This window comes from Lithobates pipiens, unplaced genomic scaffold (genome assembly GCF_037356315.1).
Source record: "Lithobates pipiens isolate NorthernLeopardFrog02 unplaced genomic scaffold, aLitPip1_a1.2 Scaffold_28, whole genome shotgun sequence".
NCBI lineage: Eukaryota > Metazoa > Chordata > Amphibia > Anura > Ranidae > Lithobates > Lithobates pipiens.
The window spans coordinates 18,550,033-18,572,374 of NW_027507789.1; the positions used below are offsets into that span (position 1 = coordinate 18,550,033).

At 48.1% G+C, this 22,342-nt stretch overlaps 1 protein-coding gene across 1 annotated transcript in view; it reads left to right on the forward strand.

Annotated features, from left to right (window-relative positions):
* Window positions 1-5,245: 5,245 nt before the first annotated feature.
* Window positions 5,246-22,342, forward strand: part of SLC9A8 (solute carrier family 9 member A8) — a 68,849-nt gene continuing 51,752 nt past the window's right edge. Inside the window, 4 exon segments of the mRNA XM_077458808.1 lie at window positions 5,246-5,388; window positions 7,946-8,124; window positions 20,449-20,529; window positions 21,943-22,001. Of these exon segments, the coding sequence (XP_077314934.1) occupies window positions 5,375-5,388; window positions 7,946-8,124; window positions 20,449-20,529; window positions 21,943-22,001 (333 nt within the window). The 5' untranslated portion in view covers window positions 5,246-5,374.

Sequence of the window (22,342 nt, forward strand, 5' to 3'; positions counted from 1 at the left end):
GACCCCAGCATGTCCATGTAGTGTTTGAGGTGAGGAAATCACATTATTCTCACATTTGTTTGTCTTCACCTACAACAATGGAAGGAGACCTCCAAATTTCTAGGGCGTACCCCACAGAGATATGTGGCTCTATTACTGGGCAGTTGTGAACTGTAATCATTTGGTCCTGGAAGATCCTTCAACTCCAGCTCCTAAACTATAGTCAGGGAGTCCTGATGGGCCCTTTACATCAGGCTCCTGAGCTGTAGTCAAGGGGGCCCAGTGGTCCTGGCTTTTACCTAGGGATTCTGGTTTGTAGTCATGGGGTCAAGGCCAGTCCTTAACATCAGGCTTATGGTCTGTAGTCAGGGTTCCTACAGGGCTTTCATATCTGGCTCCTGGCCTGTAGTCATGAGTTTCCAGTGGACCATTCACATCAGGCTCTTGGGTTTCCACTGGGATTTCAGTAAGCCATTCACATCAGGCTCTTGGGGTTCCACTGGGTTTTCAGTAAGCCATTCACATCAGGCTCTTGGGCTGGAGTCAGACTCTTTATATCTGGCTATTAGGCTGTAGTTATGGGGACCTTGCAGGCCTTTTACATCTGACTTCCGGGCTGTAGTCAACGTTAGGCTCTCAGGCTGTAGTCAAGGGATTCATTGCATCAGAATCCTGAGTTTTAGTCAAAGGGTCCATTGGGTCCATCACATCAGGCTCTTGGGCTATAGTCAGGAGGTCCAGCAGGCCCTTCACATCAGGTTCCTGGGCTTTAGTAAGGGTGTCCGTTGAACTCTTAAAATCAAGCTCTTAGGCTGTAGTCAGGAGTACTGGTTGGGCCCTTCACATCAAGGTGAAAGCTGATGGTAAGAGGATGGTGATGGCTGATAGCAAGCAGGGTGAGAGATGATGTGATGGCCCTTCACATTATGCCCCTGAGCTGTAGTCAGGGGGCCCAGCAGTCCTAACCTTTATTTAGGGATCCTGGCATGTAGTCACAGGGTCCTTACCAGCCCTTAACATTAGGCTACTGGTCTGTGTTTGGGGGGTCCTGTTGAGCCCTTGATGTCAGCCTCTTGGGCTGTAGTCAGGTGTCCTGCAGGGCTTTCACATCTGACTCCAAACCTGTAGTCAAGGGTTTCCAGTGGGTCCTTCACATCACGGCGCTGGGGCTTGAGAAAGGGGTCCTGGCAGGCCCTTCATATTCAGCTACTAGGATGTAGCTAGAGAGTCCTTGCAGGCCTTTCAGATCAGTGGGTGGGGCCTTCACAGGGGTATCTGAAGGACCTAGCACATCAAACTCCTGAACTGTAATCATTTAGTTCTGGCAGACCCTTCAACTCCAGGTCCTAAATGATAGTCAGGATGGGCCCTTCACATCAGGCTCCTGAGCTGTAGTCAGGGGGACCCAGCAGTCCTGGACTTCACTTAGGGATCATGGCATGTTGTCATGAAGTCCTGGCCAGCCTGTAACATCAGGCTCCTGCCCTGTAGTCTAGGGGTTCTGTTGGGCCCTTGATATCGCCCCCTGGGCTGTAATCAGGGGTCCTGAAGGGCTTTCACGTCTGGCTCCTGGCCTGTAATTAAGGGTTTCCAGTGGGTTCTTCACATCAGGCTCTTAAGCTTGAGTAAGGGGTCCACTCCTGGCAGGTCCTTCATATTCAGTTGCTAGGCTGTAGCTATGGAGTCCTTGCAGGCCTTTCAGATCAGCTGGTGGGCCCTTCACAGGGGGTCCCTAAGGACCTAGCACATGAAACTCCTGAACTGTAATCATTTTGTCCTGGCAGACCCTTCAACTCCAGCTCCTAAACGATAGTCAGGGGGTCCTGATGGGCCCTTCACATCAGGCTCCTGAGCTGTAGTCAGGGGGACCCAGCGGCCCTGGACTTCACTTGGGGATCATGGCATGTTGTCATGAGGTCCTGGCCAGCCTGTAACATCAGGCTCCTGCCCTGTAGTCTAGGGGTTCTGTTGGGCCCTTGATATCAGCCCCCTGGGCTGTAATCAGGGGTCCTGAAGGGCTTTCACATCTGGCTCCTGTTCTGTAATTAAGGGTTTCCAGTGGGCCCTTCACATCAGGCTCTTAAGCTTGAGTAAGGGGTCCACTCCTGACAGGTCCTTCATATTCAGTTACTATGCTGTATCTAGGGGGTCCTGGTAGACCTTTCAGATCAGCCCCTTAAAAGGATGTTCCCTGATCTCTGTACTGCATGGAGCTTCTTTCACTGTGTGTCACAGATTGCATTGCTCCTTTCTGCACTGTGCAAGGGGGTATGTGATGCAGGGATATGCAATTAGTGGACCTCCAGCTGTTGCAGAACTACAAGTCCCATGAGGCACAGCAAGACTGACATCCACAAGCATGACAGCCAGAGGCCGAGGCATGATGGGACTTGTAGTTTTGCAACAGCTGGAGGTCCGCTAATTGCAGATCCCTGTGATAGAGTATACCATGTAACTACAACCATACAGGTGCAGACTCCTCCCTTCCACACATTGGCTCCTCCTCCCGTCTAAAGCTTCGTAACCATAGCAACAAGCAACGTCAGCAAGCTTCCTGTCAGCCCGAAAGGAGACGTTGTAGTGTCACAGTTTGATACCTATCACAGGATGGTGCGGAAGTGACGTTGTTGCGTACTGCGCATGCGCGATGCGCTCCAAACGCTCGCGCCGTGCGTTCCAACATAGTTTCGGCAATACAGTTCAGCGAAACCATCACATAATGTTACGGAAGTGATGTTACACACAACACAAACACGGGCCACGTTGTTGCGTACTGCGCATGCGCGATGCGTTCCAAACACTTGCGCCGTGCGTTCCAACATAGTTTCGGCAATACAGTTCAGCGAAACCATCACATAATGTTACGGAAGTGAAGTTACACACAACACAAACACTGGGCCGTTCGTTACAACACTAATACTTCCCTTGTTACCTAGTAGGTTTTGCATTGCTGGGACTTGTAGTGCCTATCCTGAGCTACATGCTTCAATGTTCAGTGTCCTCATCCCTATCCCCATGCTTCAATGTTCAGTGTCCTCATCCCTATCCCCATGCTTCAATGTTCAGTGTCCTCATCCCTATCCCCATGCTTCAATGTTCAGTGTCCATCCTTATCCCCGTGCTTCAATGTTCAGTGTCCTCATCCTTATCCCCGAGCTTCAATGTTCAGTGTCCATCCTTATCCCCGTGCTTCAATGTTCAGTGTCCTCATCCCTATCCGCGAGCTTCAATGTTCAGTGTCCTCATCCTTATCCCTGTGCTTCAATGTTCAGTGTCCTCATCCCTATCCCCATGCTTTAATGTTCAGTGTCCTCATCCCTATCCGCGAGCTTCAATGTTCAGTGTCCTCATCCTTATCCCTGTGCTTCAATGTTCAGTGTCCTCATCCTTATCCCTGTGCTTCAATGTTCAGTGTCCTCATCCCTATCCCCATGCTTCAATGTTCAGTGTCCTCATCCCTATCCGCGAGCTTCAATGTTCAGTGTCCTCATCCTTATCCCTGTGCTTCAATGTTCAGTGTCCTCATCCCTATCCCCATGCTTCACTGTTCAGTGTCCTCATCCCGATCCGCAAGCTTCAATGTTCAGTGTCCTCATCCTTATCCCTGTGCTTCAATGTTCAGTGTCCTCATCCCTATCCGCAAGCTTTAAATGTTCAGTGTCCTCATCCTTATCCCTGTGCTTCAATGTTCAGTGTCCTCATCCTTATCCCTGAGCTTCAATGTTCAGTGTCCTCATCCCTATCCCCATGCTTCAATGTTCAGTGTCCATCCTTATCCCCGTGCTTCAATGTTCAGTGTCCTCATCCTTATCCCCGAGCTTCAATGTTCAGTGTCCATCCTTATCCCCGTGCTTCAATGTTCAGTGTCCTCATCCCTATCCGCGGGCTTCAATGTTCAGTGTCCTCATCCTTATCCCTGTGCTTCAATGTTCAGTGTCCTCATCCCTATCCGCAAGCTTTAAATGTTCAGTGTCCTCATCCTTATCCCTGTGCTTCAATGTTCAGTGTCCTCATCCTTATCCCTGAGCTTCAATGTTCAGTGTCCTCATCCCTATCCCCATGCTTCAATGTTCAGTGTCCATCCTTATCCCCGTGCTTCAATGTTCAGTGTCCTCATCCTTATCCCCGAGCTTCAATGTTCAGTGTCCATCCTTATCCCCGTGCTTCAATGTTCAGTGTCCTCATCCCTATCCGCGAGCTTCAATGTTCAGTGTCCTCATCCTTATCCCTGTGCTTCAATGTTCAGTGTCCTCATCCCTATCCCCATGCTTCAATGTTCAGTGTCCTCATCCCTATCCGCGAGCTTCAATGTTCAGTGTCCTCATCCTTATCCCTGTGCTTCAATGTTCAGTGTCCTCATCCTTATCCCCATGCTTCGATGTTCAGTGTCCTCATCGAAGCAGGGGGATAAGGATGAGGACACTGAACATTGAAGCTCGCGGATAGGGATGAGGACACTGAACATTGAAGCAGGGGGATAGGGATGAGGACACTGAACATTGAAGCTCGGGGATAAGGATGAGGACCCTGAACATTGAAGCAGGGGGATAAGGATGAGGACACTGAACATTGAAGCTCACGGATAGGGATGAGGACACTGAACATTGAAGCATGGGGATAGGGATGAGGACACTGAACATCGAAGCATGGGGATAAGGATGAGGACACTGAACATTGAAGCTTGCGGATAGGGATGAGGACACTGAACATTGAAGCACGGGGATAAGGATGGACACTGAACATTGAAGCTCGGGGATAAGGATGAGGACACTGAACATTGAAGCTCGGGGATAAGGATGAGGACACTGAACATTGAAGCATGGGGATAGGGATGAGGACTCTGAACATTGAAGCATGTAGCTCAGGATAGGCACTACAAGTCCCAGCAATGCAAAACCTACTAGGTAACAAGGGAAGTATTAGTGTTGTAACGAACGGCCCAGTGTTTGTGTTGTGTGTAACTTCACTTCCGTAACATTATGTGATGGTTTCGCTGAACTGTATTGCCGAAACTATGTTGGAACGCACGGCGCAAGTGTTTGGAACGCATCGCGCATGCGCAGTACGCAACAACGTGGCCGTGTTTGTGTTGTGTGTAACATCACTTCCGTAACATTATGTGATGGTTTCGCTGAACTGTATTGCCGAAACTATGTTGGAACGCACGGCGCGAGCGTTTGGAACGCATCGCGCATGCGCAGTACGCAACAACGTCACTTCCGCACCATCCTGTGATAGGCATCAAACTGTGACACTACACCGTCACCCTGTTGGCTTCCTCTCTCTGGTGATCTCTGGAAGTGACGACGCTGCGGTCCTGTCACTGCAAGGAGACGCTCTGCCCTGCACTCAGCTGCACTCTATGGTACCGCTCGCTTTCTGAAGGTGTAGCAAGATGGCGGAGGCGGAGTGAGTGCTGACCCTTCATTACTTCCGTATTTACGATGGAGATACATATGATATGTTACTGAGGGGGGCGGGGAGGGACTCACTACGTGTTCTGTCCCTGAGGGGCTCCTGTGTTTCCCTTCTACTGTCACCACCGAGGGGCCCCTGTGTGTCCCCCTCTACTGTCACCACCGAGGGGCCCCTGTGTGTCCCCTCTGCTGTCACGACCGAGGGGCCCCTGTGTGTCCCCTCTTCTGTCACCACCGAGGGGCCCCTGTGTGTCCCCTCTTCTGTCACCACTGAGGGGCCCCTGTGTGTCCCCTCTTCTGTCACCACCGAGGGGCCCCTGTGTGTCCCCTCTTCTGTCACCACCGGGGGGCCCCTGTGTGTCCCCTCTACTTTCACCATCGAGGGGCCCCTGTGTGTCCCCTCTACTGTCACCACCGAGGGGCCAATGTGCGTCCCCTCTACTGTCACCACCGAGGGGCCCCTGTGCGTCCCCTCTACTGTCACCACCGAGGGGCCAATGTGCGTCCCCTCTACTGTCACCACCGAGGGGCCCCTGTGCGTCCCCTCTACTGTCACCACAGAGGGGCCCCTGTGCATCCCCCTCTACTGTCACCACTGAGGGGCCCCTGTGCGTCCCCCTCTACTGTCACCACCTAGGGGCCCCTGTGTCCCCTCTACTGTCACCACCGAGGGGCCCCTTTGCGTCCCCGCTACTGTCACCACCGAGGGGCCCCTGTGCGTCCCCGCTACTGTCACCACCGAGGGGCCCCTGTGTGTCCCCTCTACTGTCACCACCGAGGGGCCCCTGTGCTTCCCCACTACTGTCACCACCGAGGGGCCCCTGTGCGTCCCCACTACTGTCACCACCGAGGGTCCCCTGTGCGTCCCCTCTACTGTCACCACCGAGGGGCCCCTGTGCGTCCCCTCTACTGTCACCACCGAGGGGCCCCTGTGCGTCCCCTCTACTGTCACCACCGAGGGGCCCCTGTGCGTCCCCTCTACTGTCACCACCGAGGGTCCCCTGTGCGTCCCCTCTACTGTCACCACCGAGGGTCCCCTGTGCGTCCCCTCTACTGTCACCACCGAGGGGCCCCTGTGCTTCCCCACTACTGTCACCACCGAGGGTCCCCTGTGCGTCCCCCTCTACTGTCACCACCGAGGGTCCCCTGTGCGTCCCCCTCTACTGTCACCACCGAGGGTCCCCTGTGCGTCACCTCTACTGTCACCACCGAGGGTCCCCTGTGCGTCACCTCTACTGTCACCACCGAGGGTCCCCTGTGCGTCACCTCTACTGTCACCACCGAGGGGCCCCTGTGCTTCCCCACTACTGTCACCACCGAGGGGCCCCTGTGCTTCCCCACTACTGTCACCACCGAGGGTCCCCTGTGCGTCCCCCTCTACTGTCACCACCGAGGGTCCCCTGTGCGTCACCTCTACTGTCACCACCGAGGGTCCCCTGTGCGTCACCTCTACTGTCACCACCGAGGGTCCCCTGTGCGTCACCTCTACTGTCACCACCGAGGGTCCCCTGTGCGTCACCTCTACTGTCACCACCGAGGGTCCCCTGTGCGTCCCCTCTACTGTCACCACCGAGGGGCCCCTGTGCGTCCCCTCTACTGTCACCACCGAAGGGCCCCTGTGTGTCCCTTGTTTTACCATCACTAAAGGGGCCCTATGTGTCCCCTGTATTATCATTGAGGGTCCCCTGTATTATTTACTGTCACTAGTGAGGGGCCCCTGTGTGTCCCCTCTACTGTCATCACTGAAGGGCCCCTGTGTGTCCCCTCTAACATCATCACTCAGGGTCCCGTGTGTCTCCTGTTTTATCATCACAGAGGGACCGCTGTATTATAATTGCCACTTGTTTTATCATCACTAAAGGGTCCCTGTGTGTCCCCTGCATTAACACTGAGGGGCCCCTGTGTCTTTCCTCTAGTGTTCTCATGAGGGGCCTGTGTGGCCCCTGTAATATCCTTACTGAGGGGCTCTTAGGTGTCCCTCCTACCATCATCATTAGGTGGCCCCTGTGTGTTCCCTCTGTCATCTCTGAGGGGCCCCTGTGTGTCCCCTCTGCCAACATCACTCGGGACCTCCTGGATATCATCACTGAAGGGCCCCTATGGGTCCCCTCCACCTTAAAGTCGGATGTCCCTGGTGTGTCAAGTGTGTTATCACTGAAAGGCCCCTGTGTGTCCTTGTATCATTATCACTGAGGGGCCCCTGTGTGTTCCCTGTGTTATCATCACCAAGATGTGTGTTATCTGTACCATCACTGAAGGGCCCCTTGTTTCCTCTCTATTATAGTCCTGAATTATCACTGAGGGACCCCTTTGTGCCTCCATTTAAAAAATAATAATCAATTTTGTGGGTGGGATTCAGCTATGGGCCTATTACAAATAAATGTGTGGTAACCCATAAAAACTTTCCTGTTAGTAGTCTAGTGAGTGGTGGATTGTGATTGGTTGCCGTATGTCCTGCACACTCCATGCTGGACCTATTGGGGAAATGTGGGAGGACTGCAGGTCCCATGTTCTGATTGTTGGTGGATGTGTTTATGGTTTTATTCCAGGGTGCGCAATGACAGCCATGGAGACTTCAACATCACTCTGCTCACCACGGCGGCCATGTCCACGCGGCTTGTCCTACAGACCCCGGCTAAGCCCATCATCCCGGTCCAGACTGGAGTCCAGGCTCTGCAGGAGGAGCAATCAAATGGGATGACCATCTTCTTCAGCCTGCTGGTCCTAGGTGAGGGTGTAGAGTTGTCATCTGCTCCACATAAAGCTGAATGACCTCTCTGTGGTCATGCGGGGCATCCACTGGTCAGTATTTTGTTCAGCCACCCTCCCGGTAATCTTCCAGCCAGCCATGATGAGATTACTGCCCTGACCAGGAAAAACCAGTACAACAAGCCTGCGTTTGGCACTGAGATAGAGGCCAGCTAAATAAAAACATGTGTTAGTATAAAATTACATGGTTGTAAATAGGGTGGTTGGACAAGGAATGGTGGGCCATGGTGTGGTTGAACAAAAGTTGGTGGGACAATGGATGGTTGGAAATGGGATGATAGGACATGAAGTGATGCGATATGGAGTGGTTGGACATGAGATGGTTGATCATAAGGTGGTTGGACATGGAATGATGGGACAGGTATTGCTTGGACACAGGGTGAACAGTTATAGAATGGTGGAAGATAGAGTGGTTGGACTTGAGAGGGTAAGTCAGTGATTAGTTGGATAGGTAGTGGTTGAACAAGAGGTGGTAAATAGTGTGTTTGAATGTGGGATGGTGGGCCATGGGGGAATTGGACACAAGATGGTGAGTATTAGGGTGGTTGGACATGAATGTGGGGCATAAGGTGGTTAGAGACAACTTGGTGTGGCATAGGGTAGTTGGACACAGGAGGGTGGAGCATAGGGTAGTTGGACCTGGGATAATTGTAAATAGGGTGGCTGGACATGGAATGGTGGGCCATGGGGTAGTTGAACACAAGATGGTTGGACATGGGATGGTTGGACATGGGGTGGTTGGACACGGGGTGGTTGGACACGGGGTGGTTGGACATGGAGTGATGTGATATGGGGTGGTTGGACATGGGATGGTCGATCAAAGGGTGGTTGGTTGTGAAATGATGGGCCATTGATTGCTTGGACATAGAATGGTAGCACATAGAGCAACTTGATTTGAGATGGTGGGACAGGGGGTACTTGAATAGGTAGTGGTTGAAAAAGAGATGGTGAGACATGGGATGGTGGTAAATACAGGCATACCCCACTTTTAAGTACACAATGGGGTTTATTTACTAAATCTGTAAAGTGCAAAATCAGGCTCACCTCTGCATAGGAACCAATGAGCTTCCAGGTTTTATTACCAAAGCTTAATTGAACAAGCCGAGATTAGAAGCTCATTGGTTCCTATGCAGAGGTGAGCCTGATTTTGCACTTTCCAGCTTTAGTAAACAAACCCCATTGTGTACTTAAAAGTGGGGTACGCCTGTAGTGTGTTTGGAAGTAGGATGGTGGGCCATGGAGAAGTTGGACACAAGCTGGTGGTGTATAGGGTAGTTGGACACGGGATGGTGGGGCACAGAGTAGTGGGACATGGAATGGTGGGGCATAGGGTAGTGGGACATGGGATGGTGGGACATGGGATGGTGGGCCATAGGGTAGTGGGACATTGGATGGTGGGGCATAGGGTAGTGGGACATGGGATGGTGGGGCATGGGATGGTGGGGCATGGGATGGTGGGGCATGGGATGGTGGGGCATGGGATGGTGGGGCATGGGATGGTGGGGCATGGGATGGTGGGGCATGGGATGGTGGGACATAGGGTAGTGGGACATGGAATGGTGGGACATAGGGTAGTGGGACATGGAATGGTGGGACATAGGGTAGTGGGACATGGAATGGTGGGACATAGGGTAGTGGGACATGGAATGGTGGGACATAGGGTAGTGGGACATGGAATGGTGGGACATAGGGTAGTGGGACATGGAATGGTGGGACATAGGGTAGTGGGACATGGAATGGTGGGACATAGGGTAGTGGGACATGGAATGGTGGGACATAGGGTAGTGGGACATGGAATGGTGGGACATAGGGTAGTGGGACATTGAGTGTTTGGACATGGCTTGATTGACTGTGGTGGTTGGACGTGGAATGTTGGGACATAGTGGTTGGTTGAGGGATAGTGAGACATGGAGTGGATGGACAAGGGATAGTGAAGGAATGGTTAGACATGGGGTGGTTGGACTCGTTCGGTCAGTCAATGTGACTGACTAGTCATCCAGCTCCATCATCACACCAGAATACATCAAGTCGGCAGCCGTATTCTTCATTTGTATACGGCACAAGCCTCTTTGAAGTGTCTGGAAAAATGTTCACATGACAATGTGCTTGTTCCTCCTTGCTGGTCAGTTGCAAGCTTGCCTGGGGGGGATTTTGCACATGTGAAGGGATGATGTGAGGGGTTTCTTGTACTCCATATGCGGAGAGCCCTGTGTCTGCAGAAGACTTCATCGGCTGAGGAGCAGGAGATGTCATGGAGAGATCACATGACCAGCTAAAGAATAAATGGCTCTTAGCAGAGGTTGTGTCACTCGGAAAGTAGAAGTTTGGATGTCCAATGCTGGAGGAGCCAACCTTCTGATAGATATAATTCAGATGGGTTCATTATGGTCATCAGATGCTGAGCTTCCTGAATGTGTACTATTGTTCATCTTCTACCCCTCCCCTCCCCCCCTGAGTTCACACGGCTTCCCTGGTCATCTGATCCCCGATTGCCAGTCTTAAGTCAGTTGGCTGAACAGTACTGCCTTTCAGATCTGATGAGTGATCGCTGAGCCCTCCGTACAGCATGGGCTGAGCACTAATGTGCAATCATCTTCTTCCTGTGTTTCTCTGAGGGTCATATAACCCTGCACTTCAATCTAATTGTCCTGGTCTTGTACAGCGTGTTTCCTACATAGAGGAGGAGCACTTACTTATATTTCAGGGGTTTTATAGGTCTGCACTTTGTCCCATTTCCCCATCACCCCCCCTGCATTATACATACTGTACTCCATGGGTCCTGAGCCAGCAATATGCCAAGATCATATAGACCTGCACTTCACCCAACTCCTCCTGCATTATGCCGAGTATTTGTTTTATTAGCCAGATGTGCTAGAGGTCCCTTGCCACCAGAACATATACCTCCCCCCCCCCCTCCCCCATCATCACTGTGTTATATGCAGTATCCTATATTAGATACATATAACGTAGGTCACCAGCCAGTGGTACATATACCTCGGGGATCATACAGTGCTTTGAAAACGTATTCCTACCCCTTGACATTTTCCACATTTGTCATGTTACAACACAAAGTGTCATGTGATAGACCAACACAAAGTGGCTCATAATTGTGAAGTGGAAGGAAAATTATAAATTATTTTCAACATTTGTTACAAATAAATCTGTGAAACGCGTGGGGTACATTTGTATAGCGCCCCCCCCGGAGTCAATTCTTTTGTAGAACCTCCTTTCACTGCAATTACAGCTGCAAGTCTTTTTGGGGATGTCTCTACCAGCTTTGCACATCTAGAGAGGGACATTTTTGCCCATTCTTCTTTGCAATAAAGCTCAATCTGTCAGATTGGATGGAGAGCGTCTGTGGGAAGCAATTTTTAGGTCTTGCCACAGATTCTCAATTGGATTTAGGTCTGGACTTTGACTGGGCCATTCTAACACATGAATATGCTTTGATCTAAACCATTCTATTTTAGCTCTGGCTGTATGTTTCGGGTCGTTGTCCTGCTGGAAGGTGAACCCCCCCCCCCCCCCCCCGGTCTCAAATCTTTTGCAGACTCTAACAGGTTTACTTCTAAGATTGCCCTGTATTTGGCTCCATCCATCAACTCTGACCAGTTTCCCTGTCCCTGCCGAAGAAAAGCATCCCCACTACATGATGCTGCCACCGCCGTGTTTCACGGTTGGGATGGTGTGTTCAGGCCAGGTGATGTGCAGTGTTAGTTTTCCGCCACACATAGAATTTTGCTTTTATGCCAAAAAGTAGAATTTTGGTCTCATCTGACCAGAGAACCTTCTTCCACGTTTGCTGTGTCCCCCACATGGCTTCTCACAAACTACAAACAGGACTTCTTATGACTTTCTTTCACCAATGTCTTTCTTCTTTTCACTCTTCCATAAAGGGTAGATTCCTGGAGAGCACAGCTAATAGTTGTCCTGTGGACAGATTCTCCCCCCTGAGCTGTGGATCTCTGCAGCTCCTCCAGAGTTCCCATGGACCTCTTGGCTCTTCTCTGATGAATGTTCTCCTTGCCCGGCCGGTCAGTTTAGGTGGACGGCCATGTCTTGGTAGGTTTGCAGTTTCTCCATTGTTGGATGATGGATTGAACAGAGCTCCGTGAGATGTTCAAAGCTTGGGATATTTTTTATAACCTAACCCTGCTTTATACTTCTCCACAACTTTATCCCTGACCTGTCTGGTGTGTTCCTTGGCCTTCATGATGCTGTTTGTTCACTAAGGTTCTCTAAAAAAACATGAGGGCTTCACAGAACTGTATTTATACTGAGATTAAATTACACACAGGTGAACTCTATTTACTAATTAGGTGACCTCTGAAGGCAGTTGGTTCCACTAGATTTTAGTTGGGAGTATCAGAGTAAAGGGGGCTGAATACAAATGCCCCCCCCACACTTTTCACATATTTGTAAAAAAAAAAAAAGTGGAAACCATTTATCATTTTCCTTCTACTTCACAATTATGCGCCACTTTGTGTTGGTTTATCACATAAAATCCCAATAAAATACATTTCCGTTTTTGGTTGTAACATGAGAAAATTTTGAAAATTTCAAGGGGTATGAATACTTTTTTAAGGCACGCTACCGCCTCACTTTGTCCAATCCCCTTTCATTACACAGAGTAGTTATTGGTAGTTTATAGCAGAGGTCACTGGTCAGTAGTATGTATTTCATGGGGATTTTTTGCCTCCACAGGTTGTCCCCCTTCATTTCCCTTCATTATACAGAGTATTTATATGGATTGTTAATTGGAAAGGTATAACAGAGGTCCCAGCCAGTGGTACATATACACTGGAGATCATAAAACTCCACACTTTGTCCAGTTCCCCTTCATTATACAGAGTGTTTATTGGTAGCAGATAGCAGAGGTCCCCAGCCAGTGGTACCCTGTTTCCCTGAAAATAAGACAGTGTCTTATATTAATTTTAGCTCCCAAAGATGTGCTAGGTCTTATTTTCAGGGGATGTCTAATCCACCTGTGCCATCTTGATCCCCCACTTCTAATCCACCTGTGCCATCTTGATCCCCCACTTCTAATCCACCTGTGCCATCTTGATCCCCCCCACCTTCTAACCCACCTGTGCCATCTTGATCTCCCCCCTTCTAATCCACCTGTGCCATTTGACCCCCCTCAAATCCACTGTGAGCCCCCCACCCCTGTGTGGATTATTTACCCTCTCTCCTTCAATATGCCCGACTCCTGCCCCGCACGACTCACTGTCTTGTGAAGCAGACTCCGTCAGGTGGCAAGAGGCATCAGCATGTCATGGCCGCGGCACGGGCTCTCTGATGACGGTGACGTCACTCGCCACCGCTACGGTCCAGAGGAGTCAGACTCCTTACGGTACGGTAGTTTCAGGTGGCTTTATTATCGGGGAGGCCTTATGTTTGGGGGGTGCCTTATTATCGGGGGGGCCTTATTATCGGGGGATGCCTTATATTTCTGCAAGATGGAAACCTGGTGGGAGGTCTTACTTTCGGAGGATGTCTTACTTTCGGGGGAAACACGGTATGTATAGCCCGTGGATCATTTACTATGCTTCCGCACTTTGACCACCTTCATTTCTGTTCATTAATATTTGGTATGTTATAGCAGAGGCCACCAGCCAGTGATACGTATACCCCAGGGGTGATGCCTCTATGCTTTGTCAAATCCCCTTTTGTTATATTTAATGGTAGCATGTAGCAGAGGTCCTCAGCCTGTGGTATACAGTATCTTACAAAAGTGAGTACACCCCTCACACTTTTCGAAATATTTTCTTCTATCTTTTCATGTGACGACACTGAGGAAATGACACTTGTCTACAATATAAAGTAGTGAGTGTACAGCTTGTATAACAGTGTAAATTTGCTGTCCCCTCAAAATAATTCAACACACAGCCATTAATGTCTAAACCGCTGGCAACAAAAGTGAGTACACCCCTAAGTGAAAATGTCCAAATTGGGTGTCAATATTTTGTGTGGCCACCATTATTTTCCAGCACTGCCCTAACCCTCTTGGGCATGGAGGTCACCAGAGCTTCACAGGTCACCACTGGAGTCCTCTTCCCCTCCTCCATGATGACATCACAGAGCTGGTGGATGTTCAAGACCTTGAGCGCCTACACCTTCCATGTGAGGATGTCCCACAGATGATCAATAGGGTTTAGGTCTGGAGACATGCTTGGCCAGTCCATCACCTTTACCTTCAGCTTCTTTAGCAAAGCAGTGGTCATCTTGGAGGTGTGTTTGGGGTCATTATGTTGGAATACTGCCCTGCGGCCCAGTCTCTGAAGGGAGGGGGATCATGCTCTGCTTCAGTATGTCACAGTACATGTTGGCATTCATGGTTCCCTCAATGATCTGTAGCTCCCCAGTGCCGGCAGCACTCATGTAGCCCCAGACCATGACACCCCCACCACCATGCTTGATGGTAGGCAATACACACTTGTCTTTGTACTCCTCACCTGGTTGCCCCCACACACGCTTGTCACCATCTGACACGAAATAAGTTTATCTTGGTCTCATCAGACCACAGGACATGTTTCCAGTAATCTATGTCCTTAGTCTGCTTGTTTTCAGCAAACTGTTTGCGGACTTTCTTGTGCGTCATCTTTAGAAGAGGTTTCCTTCTGGGATGACAGCCACGCAGACCAATTTGATGCAGTGTGCGGCGTATGGTCTAAGCACTGACAGGCTGACCCCCCACCCCTACAACCTCTGCAGCAATGCTGGCAGCACTCATACGTCTGTTTCCCAAAGACAACCTCTGGATATGACGCTGAGCACGTGACCTGAACTTCTTTGGTTGACCATGGTGAGGTCTGTTCTGAGTGGAACCTGTCCTGTTAAACCGCTGTATGGTCTTGGCCACTGTGCTGCAGCTCAGTTTCAGGGTCTTGGCAATCTTCTTATAGCCTAGGCCATCTTTATGTAGAGCAGCAATTATTTTTTTCAGATCCTCAGAGAGTTCTTTGCCATGAGGTGCCATATTGAACTTCCAGTGACCAGTATGAGAGAATGAGAGCTTTAACACACCTGCTCCCCATTCACACCTGAGACCTTGTAACACTAATGAGTCACATGACACCGGGGAGGGAAAATGGCTAATTTGGCCCAATTTGGACATTTTCACTTGAAGAGGTCTTGAACATCTACCAGCTCTGTGATGTCATCATGGAGAAGTGGAAGAGGACTCCAGTGGCAACCTGTGAAGCTCTGGTGATCTCCATGCCCAAGAGGGTTAGGGCAGTGCTGGAAAATAATGGTGGCCACACAAAATATTGAAACCCAATTTGGACATTTTCACTTAGGGGTGTACTCACTTTTGTTGCCAGCGGTTTAGACATTAATGGCTGAGTATTGAGTTATTTTGAGGGGGACGGCAAATTTACACTGTTAACCCCTTCCCGCCGAGCGTACGCAGATGTGTGTACTCGGCTTCCGGGGGGTATACCGGGATGATGCCCGCACCTGCAGGCATCATCCCGGTACCGTTTTTTTCAGCAGGCGATTGGCTATCCAGGCATAACAACCGATGCGGCTATGCTGGAGGAGCGGGAGGGGATATTCCCCCCCCCTCCCGCCGCTGTTACCGGTGCTCCCGGTGCTCCCGCTCGATCGGGAGCACCGATTCAAATTCTGCTGCCTCCGGCTGCTGGGGAGGAACTGGAACGAAGCGGTAATCGGCTTCGTTCCAGTCTCCTCATAGTAAACACGGAAGCGACGTCATGACTTCACTTCCCGTTTACTGGGCTGCCAATGGCGCCGGTTTTAAAAAGATATATACGGTATTCAGAATCGCCGTTTTCGGCCATCTGAATACATTGAAGTGTAAAGGAGGGGTGGGGGGTCTTTTAGAGCCCCGATCCCTCCATAAAGAGGACCTGTCACCACCTATTACTGTCACAAGGGATGTTTACATTCCTTGTGACAGCAATAAAAGTGATCACATTTTTATTTTTATTTTTTTAAACAATTTAGTCATTTTTAAAATGAATAAAAAAATAAATTTTTTTTTTTTAAAGTGCCCGCCGTCCCCGCGAGCTCGCGAAGCAAAGAAAACGCATACGGAAGTCGCGCCCGCTTATGTAAACGGTGTTCAAATCACACATGTGAGGTATCGCCCAGATCGTCAGAACGAGAGCAATAATTCTAGCACTAGACCTCCTCTGTAACGCTAACCTGGTAACTGTAAAAAAAAATTAAAGCGTCGCCTATTGAAATTTTTAGGTACCGTGCTTTGTCGTCAATCCACAAGTGTGACATGCTTGGTATCTATTTACTCGGCGTAACATTATCTTTCACATTATGCAAAAAAATTGGGCTAATTTAGTTTTTTTTTTTCTTTTTTTTTTTAATTCATGAAAGTGTCCCTTTTCCCAAAAAGTTGTGTTTAAAACACCGCTGCGCAAATACCGTGTGACATAAAATATTGCAACAATCTCCGTTTTTATTCTCTAGAGTCTCTGCTAAAAATATATATATAATGTTTGAGGGTTCCAAGTAATTTTCTAGCAAAAAATATGGGTTTTAACTTGTAAACACCAAATTCCAAAAATAGGCGTAGTCATGAAAGGGTTATACAAGCTGAACACTCACTACTTTACATTGTAGACAAGTGTCATTTCTTCAGTGTTGTCACATGAAAAGATAGAAGAAAATATTTACAAAAATCTGAGGGGTGTACTCACTTTTGTGATATACTGTGTATACCCTGGGTCTCTTCTACATTGTCCCTTTTAATCCCCTTCATTATACAGAATATTAATTAGTAAGATATAGCAGAGGTCTCCAGCCAGAGCTACGTATACCCCGGAGATCAGCACTTTGTCCAATCCCCCTTCATTATACAGGGTATTTAATGGTAGTATATAGCAGAGGTCTTCAGCCAGTGGCATGTATATCCTTGGGATCATTGACCTCTGAGCTTTGACCCCCATCATTCCTATTCATTATATAGATTATTTCTGCAGAGCAGAGGTCCCCAGCCAGTGACATGTATACCCATGGAATCATACCCCACATTTTGTTCAATTCTCCTTTAGTATGCATAGTATTTATTGGTGGCATATACAGCGCCTTGAAAAAGTATTCACACCCCTTGAAATTTTCCACATTTGGTCATGTTACAACCAAAAATTTTTATATATTTTATTGGGATTTTATGTGATAGACCAACAGAAAGTGGCACATAATTGTGAAGTGGAAGGAAAATGATAAATGGTTTTCAAAATTAAAAAAAAAAAAAAATGTCTGAAAAGTGTAGCTTGCATTTGTATTCAGCCCCCTTTACTCTGATACCCCTAACTAAAATCTAGTGGAACCATTTGCCTTCAGAAGTCACCTAATTAGTAAATAGAGTCCACCTGTGTGTAATTTAATCTCAGTATAAATACAGCTGTTTTGTTCTGAGCTTTGTTAGAGAACCTTTGACCAAACAGCATCATGAAGGCCAAGGAACTCACCATACAGGTCGGGGATAAAGTTGTGGAGAAGTATAAAGCAGGGTTAGGGTCTAAAAAAAAAAAAATCTCCCAAGCTTTGAACATCTCACGGAGCTCTGTTCAATCCATCATCTGAAAATGGAAAGAGTATGGCACAACTGCAAACCTACCAAGACATGGCCGTCCACCTAAACTGACCGTCCAGGCAAGGAGAACATTCATCAGAGAAGCAGCCAAGAGGCCCATGGTAACTCTGGAGGAGCTGCAGAGATCCACTCATCTGTTTTTGCTTTCTGTTCGTCTGTCAGCTTGTGCGGCCCAACTTGGGGACAGATCTTCCACTTACCCCGATGGTGCAAACCATGTCCTTGCTAATGCCCAATTCCTCTGCCATCAGTTGTAGAGTCGGTCACCGATATCACGCCAGCATTTGCCGCACTCACTCGATCATGTCTGGGGTTCTGCTTGTTGACAGCCAACCTGAACGTGGCTCATCGGTCATCTTCTGCTCACGGCTTCTGTCCAGTTCACTTGCACCAACATTTCATGCGTCTCCATGGCCGTTTTCCCCAATTGGCAGCAGAATTTGATGTTCGCTCATGTGTTGCTAGATTGCACTGTGACCCTACCTCTTACACTGATTACGTTCGACTGCCTGCAGTGGGTTTATCCTGACGGTCACATGTACTCCACACTAGGTGGCGCTCCTTGAGGTTTCTCTGAATATCAATGTGCATGAACATACACCTGGCCCATGTTGCCGTTGAGATATCGGACCACTTGCCAAACTTTTTAGACACTCCTCATATACCCCGGGGATCTTACCTCCACGCTTGGTCCAATCCCCTTCATTATACGGAGTATTTTATTGGTAGCATATAGCAGAGGTCACCAGCCAATGGTGTATATATATTTCTATATACCCTGAGGATCATATCTCCCTCCATGTGTTCCTTGCTGCAAGGTCCGGTTATAGTTTGGGTTGGTTACCATTTGTTTGTACTGCAGGTTAATTGGTAAGGGGACGCACTGGGTACCTTTTGCTGTCGTTCTGCTATTGCTTGGTGTCTAGTGTGTTCCTGTACCTTTTTCAAGGAGGGGTGGACCCCCTCCAGGCATACCTGCCTTTAGTCTATCCATTATTATATATGTGCTCCAACTCGGCAGACTCTCTAAATGATATAGTTAGGACTGCAGTACACTGGGGTGCCGTGACGTGGCCACTGCACCTCAAGCATGTATTTGCAAATGTGTGCAAACTATACCCCTTGGTGAACTGTTAGACATGACAATTCGGTTTGTTGCAGGCTGGCTGGTAAGGGAGCTGGGAATTTCTGTTTATTTTTAATCGTATACCTCCGCACTGTGTCTCCTTTCTTTATACATAGTATTGGTAGCAGAGGTCTCTAGCCAGTGGTATGTATACCCTGGGGGTCTTAAAGTTCTGCACTCCCCCCCCCCCCCCACCCATGTTGTACAGAACAACGGTCAAAAATGTAGTGCAAGCGCTCAACCTATATACATTTCTTATAGTGCTACAAAATGATATGTGCTCAAATGTATAAAATTACCCAAAGGGAAAGAGTGAATACGCTATTATAAAGGTACAAAATATGAAAATATATGCAGTAACTTATATATGTGTATATATATAACAAAAAATGGTGGTTAATAGGATATTATATCCCAAAAAAGGAAGACAGTGACTGTGGATATCTATAAACAATAATCACAGTGATGAAGTCCATAAATGGATATATAGTCCAAAGCAATCGTGCAAAGTGCCAATAACAGCCAGGGTTCTGTGATATTGTGACCGAAGAAGACAATATTTCACCATGTGACGATCCCACCACCGTATAGGGTACAGGCTTACCGGATCTATATGACCCTAGCAGACATACGCCTCAGGGGTCAATCACAGCTTGCGATCCCAGCAAAAAAGATCTCAAGGATTAGATGTGTCAGTCATGGCATATACGATCCCAACAGATAGCTAGATGTGGTCAATATTCCTCATGTGCATGTGCAAATCCAACAACGACTCAGGCATAGAAGATGAGAAGACAAAGCCAACATGGCATAATAACGTTTTTTAAAAAAACTTTAATAAAAAATTTTTTTGCTAAAACTCACATTTCCAAGAAGAACAATCAAGCGTGTCAGAGAGATAAAAATGGCAGTAGCGGAGTCCTCCCATTTGCACGATTGCTTTGGACTATATATCCATTTATGGACTTCATCACTGTGATTATTGTTTATAGATATCCACAGTCACTGTCTTCCTTTTTTGGGATATAATATCCTATTAACCACCATTTTTTGTTATATATATATACATATATAAGTTACTGCATATATTTTCATATTTTGTACCTTTATAATAGCGTATTCACTCTTTCCCTTTGGGTAATTTTATACATTTGAGCACATATCATTTTGTAGCACTATAAGAAATGTATATAGGTTGAGCGCTTGCACTACATTTTTGACCGATTTTCCAGCTAAACAAATCCCTAGTTTTAGCGTGTTGGCTGCTCATCATATACATTTCTTTATATTTTTCTATTTTCTTTTTTAATTTCTCTTTTGCGCAATATTGTTGGTGTACATTGTACAGAACAACGGAACATAGGTCCCCAGCTAAAAGTATGGATAGTAGATTGTAAGCTCCACAAGAAGGCCCCCTCCCCTAACCTTCTTGTTTTGTATTGTAATTGTACCATCTCCTCTTGTTTTGTAAAGCGCTGTGCAAACTGTGGGTGCTTAATAAATTCTGTATAATAATATTACCGTCCATCCTTTATTTATAATCACACAATGAATATTGTTTTCTGTGTTTTGTGCAGCTATTTGTATTGTTTTGGTCCATCTGCTCATCAAGTACCGTCTCCATTTCCTTCCGGAGAGTGTTGCTGTGGTCTCTTTAGGTAAGTGATGGAAACATGATCTGTGTGTCGCTATGTCTACTATCTTTTCATAGCTGGCATCATTTGTCTGAACAATGCAGGGGGTGTAAAGGATATAATTTATACCTGGAAGATCACGTGCTTATAATGTGTATCCTGGTATGGGCTCATATCATTTATCTTGAGCTCATGTATGTGCGATGTGTATTCTGGGATGAGGTCGTGTTTGTGATGTGTATTTTGGGGTGAGGTTGTGTGTGTGAGAAGTGTACCCCGGGTGAGGTCATGTATGTTTTGATGTGTATCCCAGAATGAAGTCATGTGTGTGCAGTGTGTACCTTGGGGTGAGGTCGTGCGTGTGTGTATGTGTGATGTGTACCTTGGCGGTTAGGTCGTGTGTGTGATGTGTACCCTAGGGTGAGGTCATGTGTGTGTGTGTGTGTGTGTGTGCACGCAATGTATACCCTGGGGTGTGGTCATGTGTGTGCGATGTGTACCCTGGGGTGCGGTCATGTGTGTGTGTGTGTGATGTGTACCCGGGGGTGCAGTCATGTGTGTGCGATGTATAACCTGGGGTACGGTCGTGTGTGCGATGCGTACCCTGGGATGAGGTAATGTGTGTAACCTGGGGTGAGATCATGTGTCTGTGATATGTACCCTGCGGTGAGGTCATGTTTTTGTGATGTGTATTTTTAAGTGAGGTCGTGTGTGTGTGTGTGTGTGTGTGTGTGTGTGTGTGTGTGTGTGTGTGTGTGTGTGTACCCCGGGGTAAGGTCATATATATGTGATGTGTATCCCTGAACAAGGTCATGTGTGTGTACCCTGGGTTGAGGGAGGGTGTGTGTGTGTGTGTGTGTGTGTGTGTGTGTGTGATGTGTACCCTGGAGTAAGGTCATGTATGTGTTTGGTGTGTACCCCGTAGTGAGGTCATGTGTGTGCTATGTGTACCATGGGGTGCGGTCATGTGTGTGCGATGTATACCCTGGGGTACGGTCGTGTGTGCGATATGTACCCTGGGATGAGGTCATGTGTGTAACCTGGGGTGAGATCATGTGTCTGTGATATGTACCCTGCAGTGAGGTCATGTTTTTGTTATGTGTATTTTTAAGTGAGGTTGTGTGTGTGTGTGTGTGTGTGTGTGTGTGTGTGTGTGTGTGATGTGTACCCCGGGGTAAGGTAATATATATGTGATGTGTATCCCAGAACAAGGTCATGTGTGTACCCTGGGTTGAGGGAGGGTGTGTGTGTGTAATGTGTACCCTGGAGTGAGGTCATGTATGTGTTTGGTGTGTACCCCGTGGTGAGGTTGTGTTATTTTTATGATGTGAATCTCTAGGTGAGGAGGTTATGTGTGTGATGTGTACCCTGGGGCGAGGTCATGTGTGTTGTGTCCTGGAGTGAGGTCACAAGTTTTTTGTTTTCCCTCATTGGCAGGAATCCTAATGGGCGCAGTGATCAAGATCATAGAGGCTCAGAAACTGGCCAATTGGAAGGTAAGAGTGTCTTACAGGACATAGTATGGGAGAGTTCACAGCCATTGTGCAAGTCACCATTTCCTAACAGGATTTCAACTACGATCTGATGCATAGACCAGTGTTTCTCAACTCCAGGACTCAAGGCGCCCCAACAGGTCATGTTTTCAGGATTTCCATTACTTTGCACAGGTAATTTGATCAGTTTCACTGCCTTAGTAATTACAACAGCCATTTCATCTGAGGGAAATCCTGAAAACATGACCTGTTGGGGCGCCTTGAGGACTGGAGTTGAGAAACACTGGCATAGACTACCACACCTTCATCCCAACCAAACGTAATGCCCATGGGACTTTTTGGAG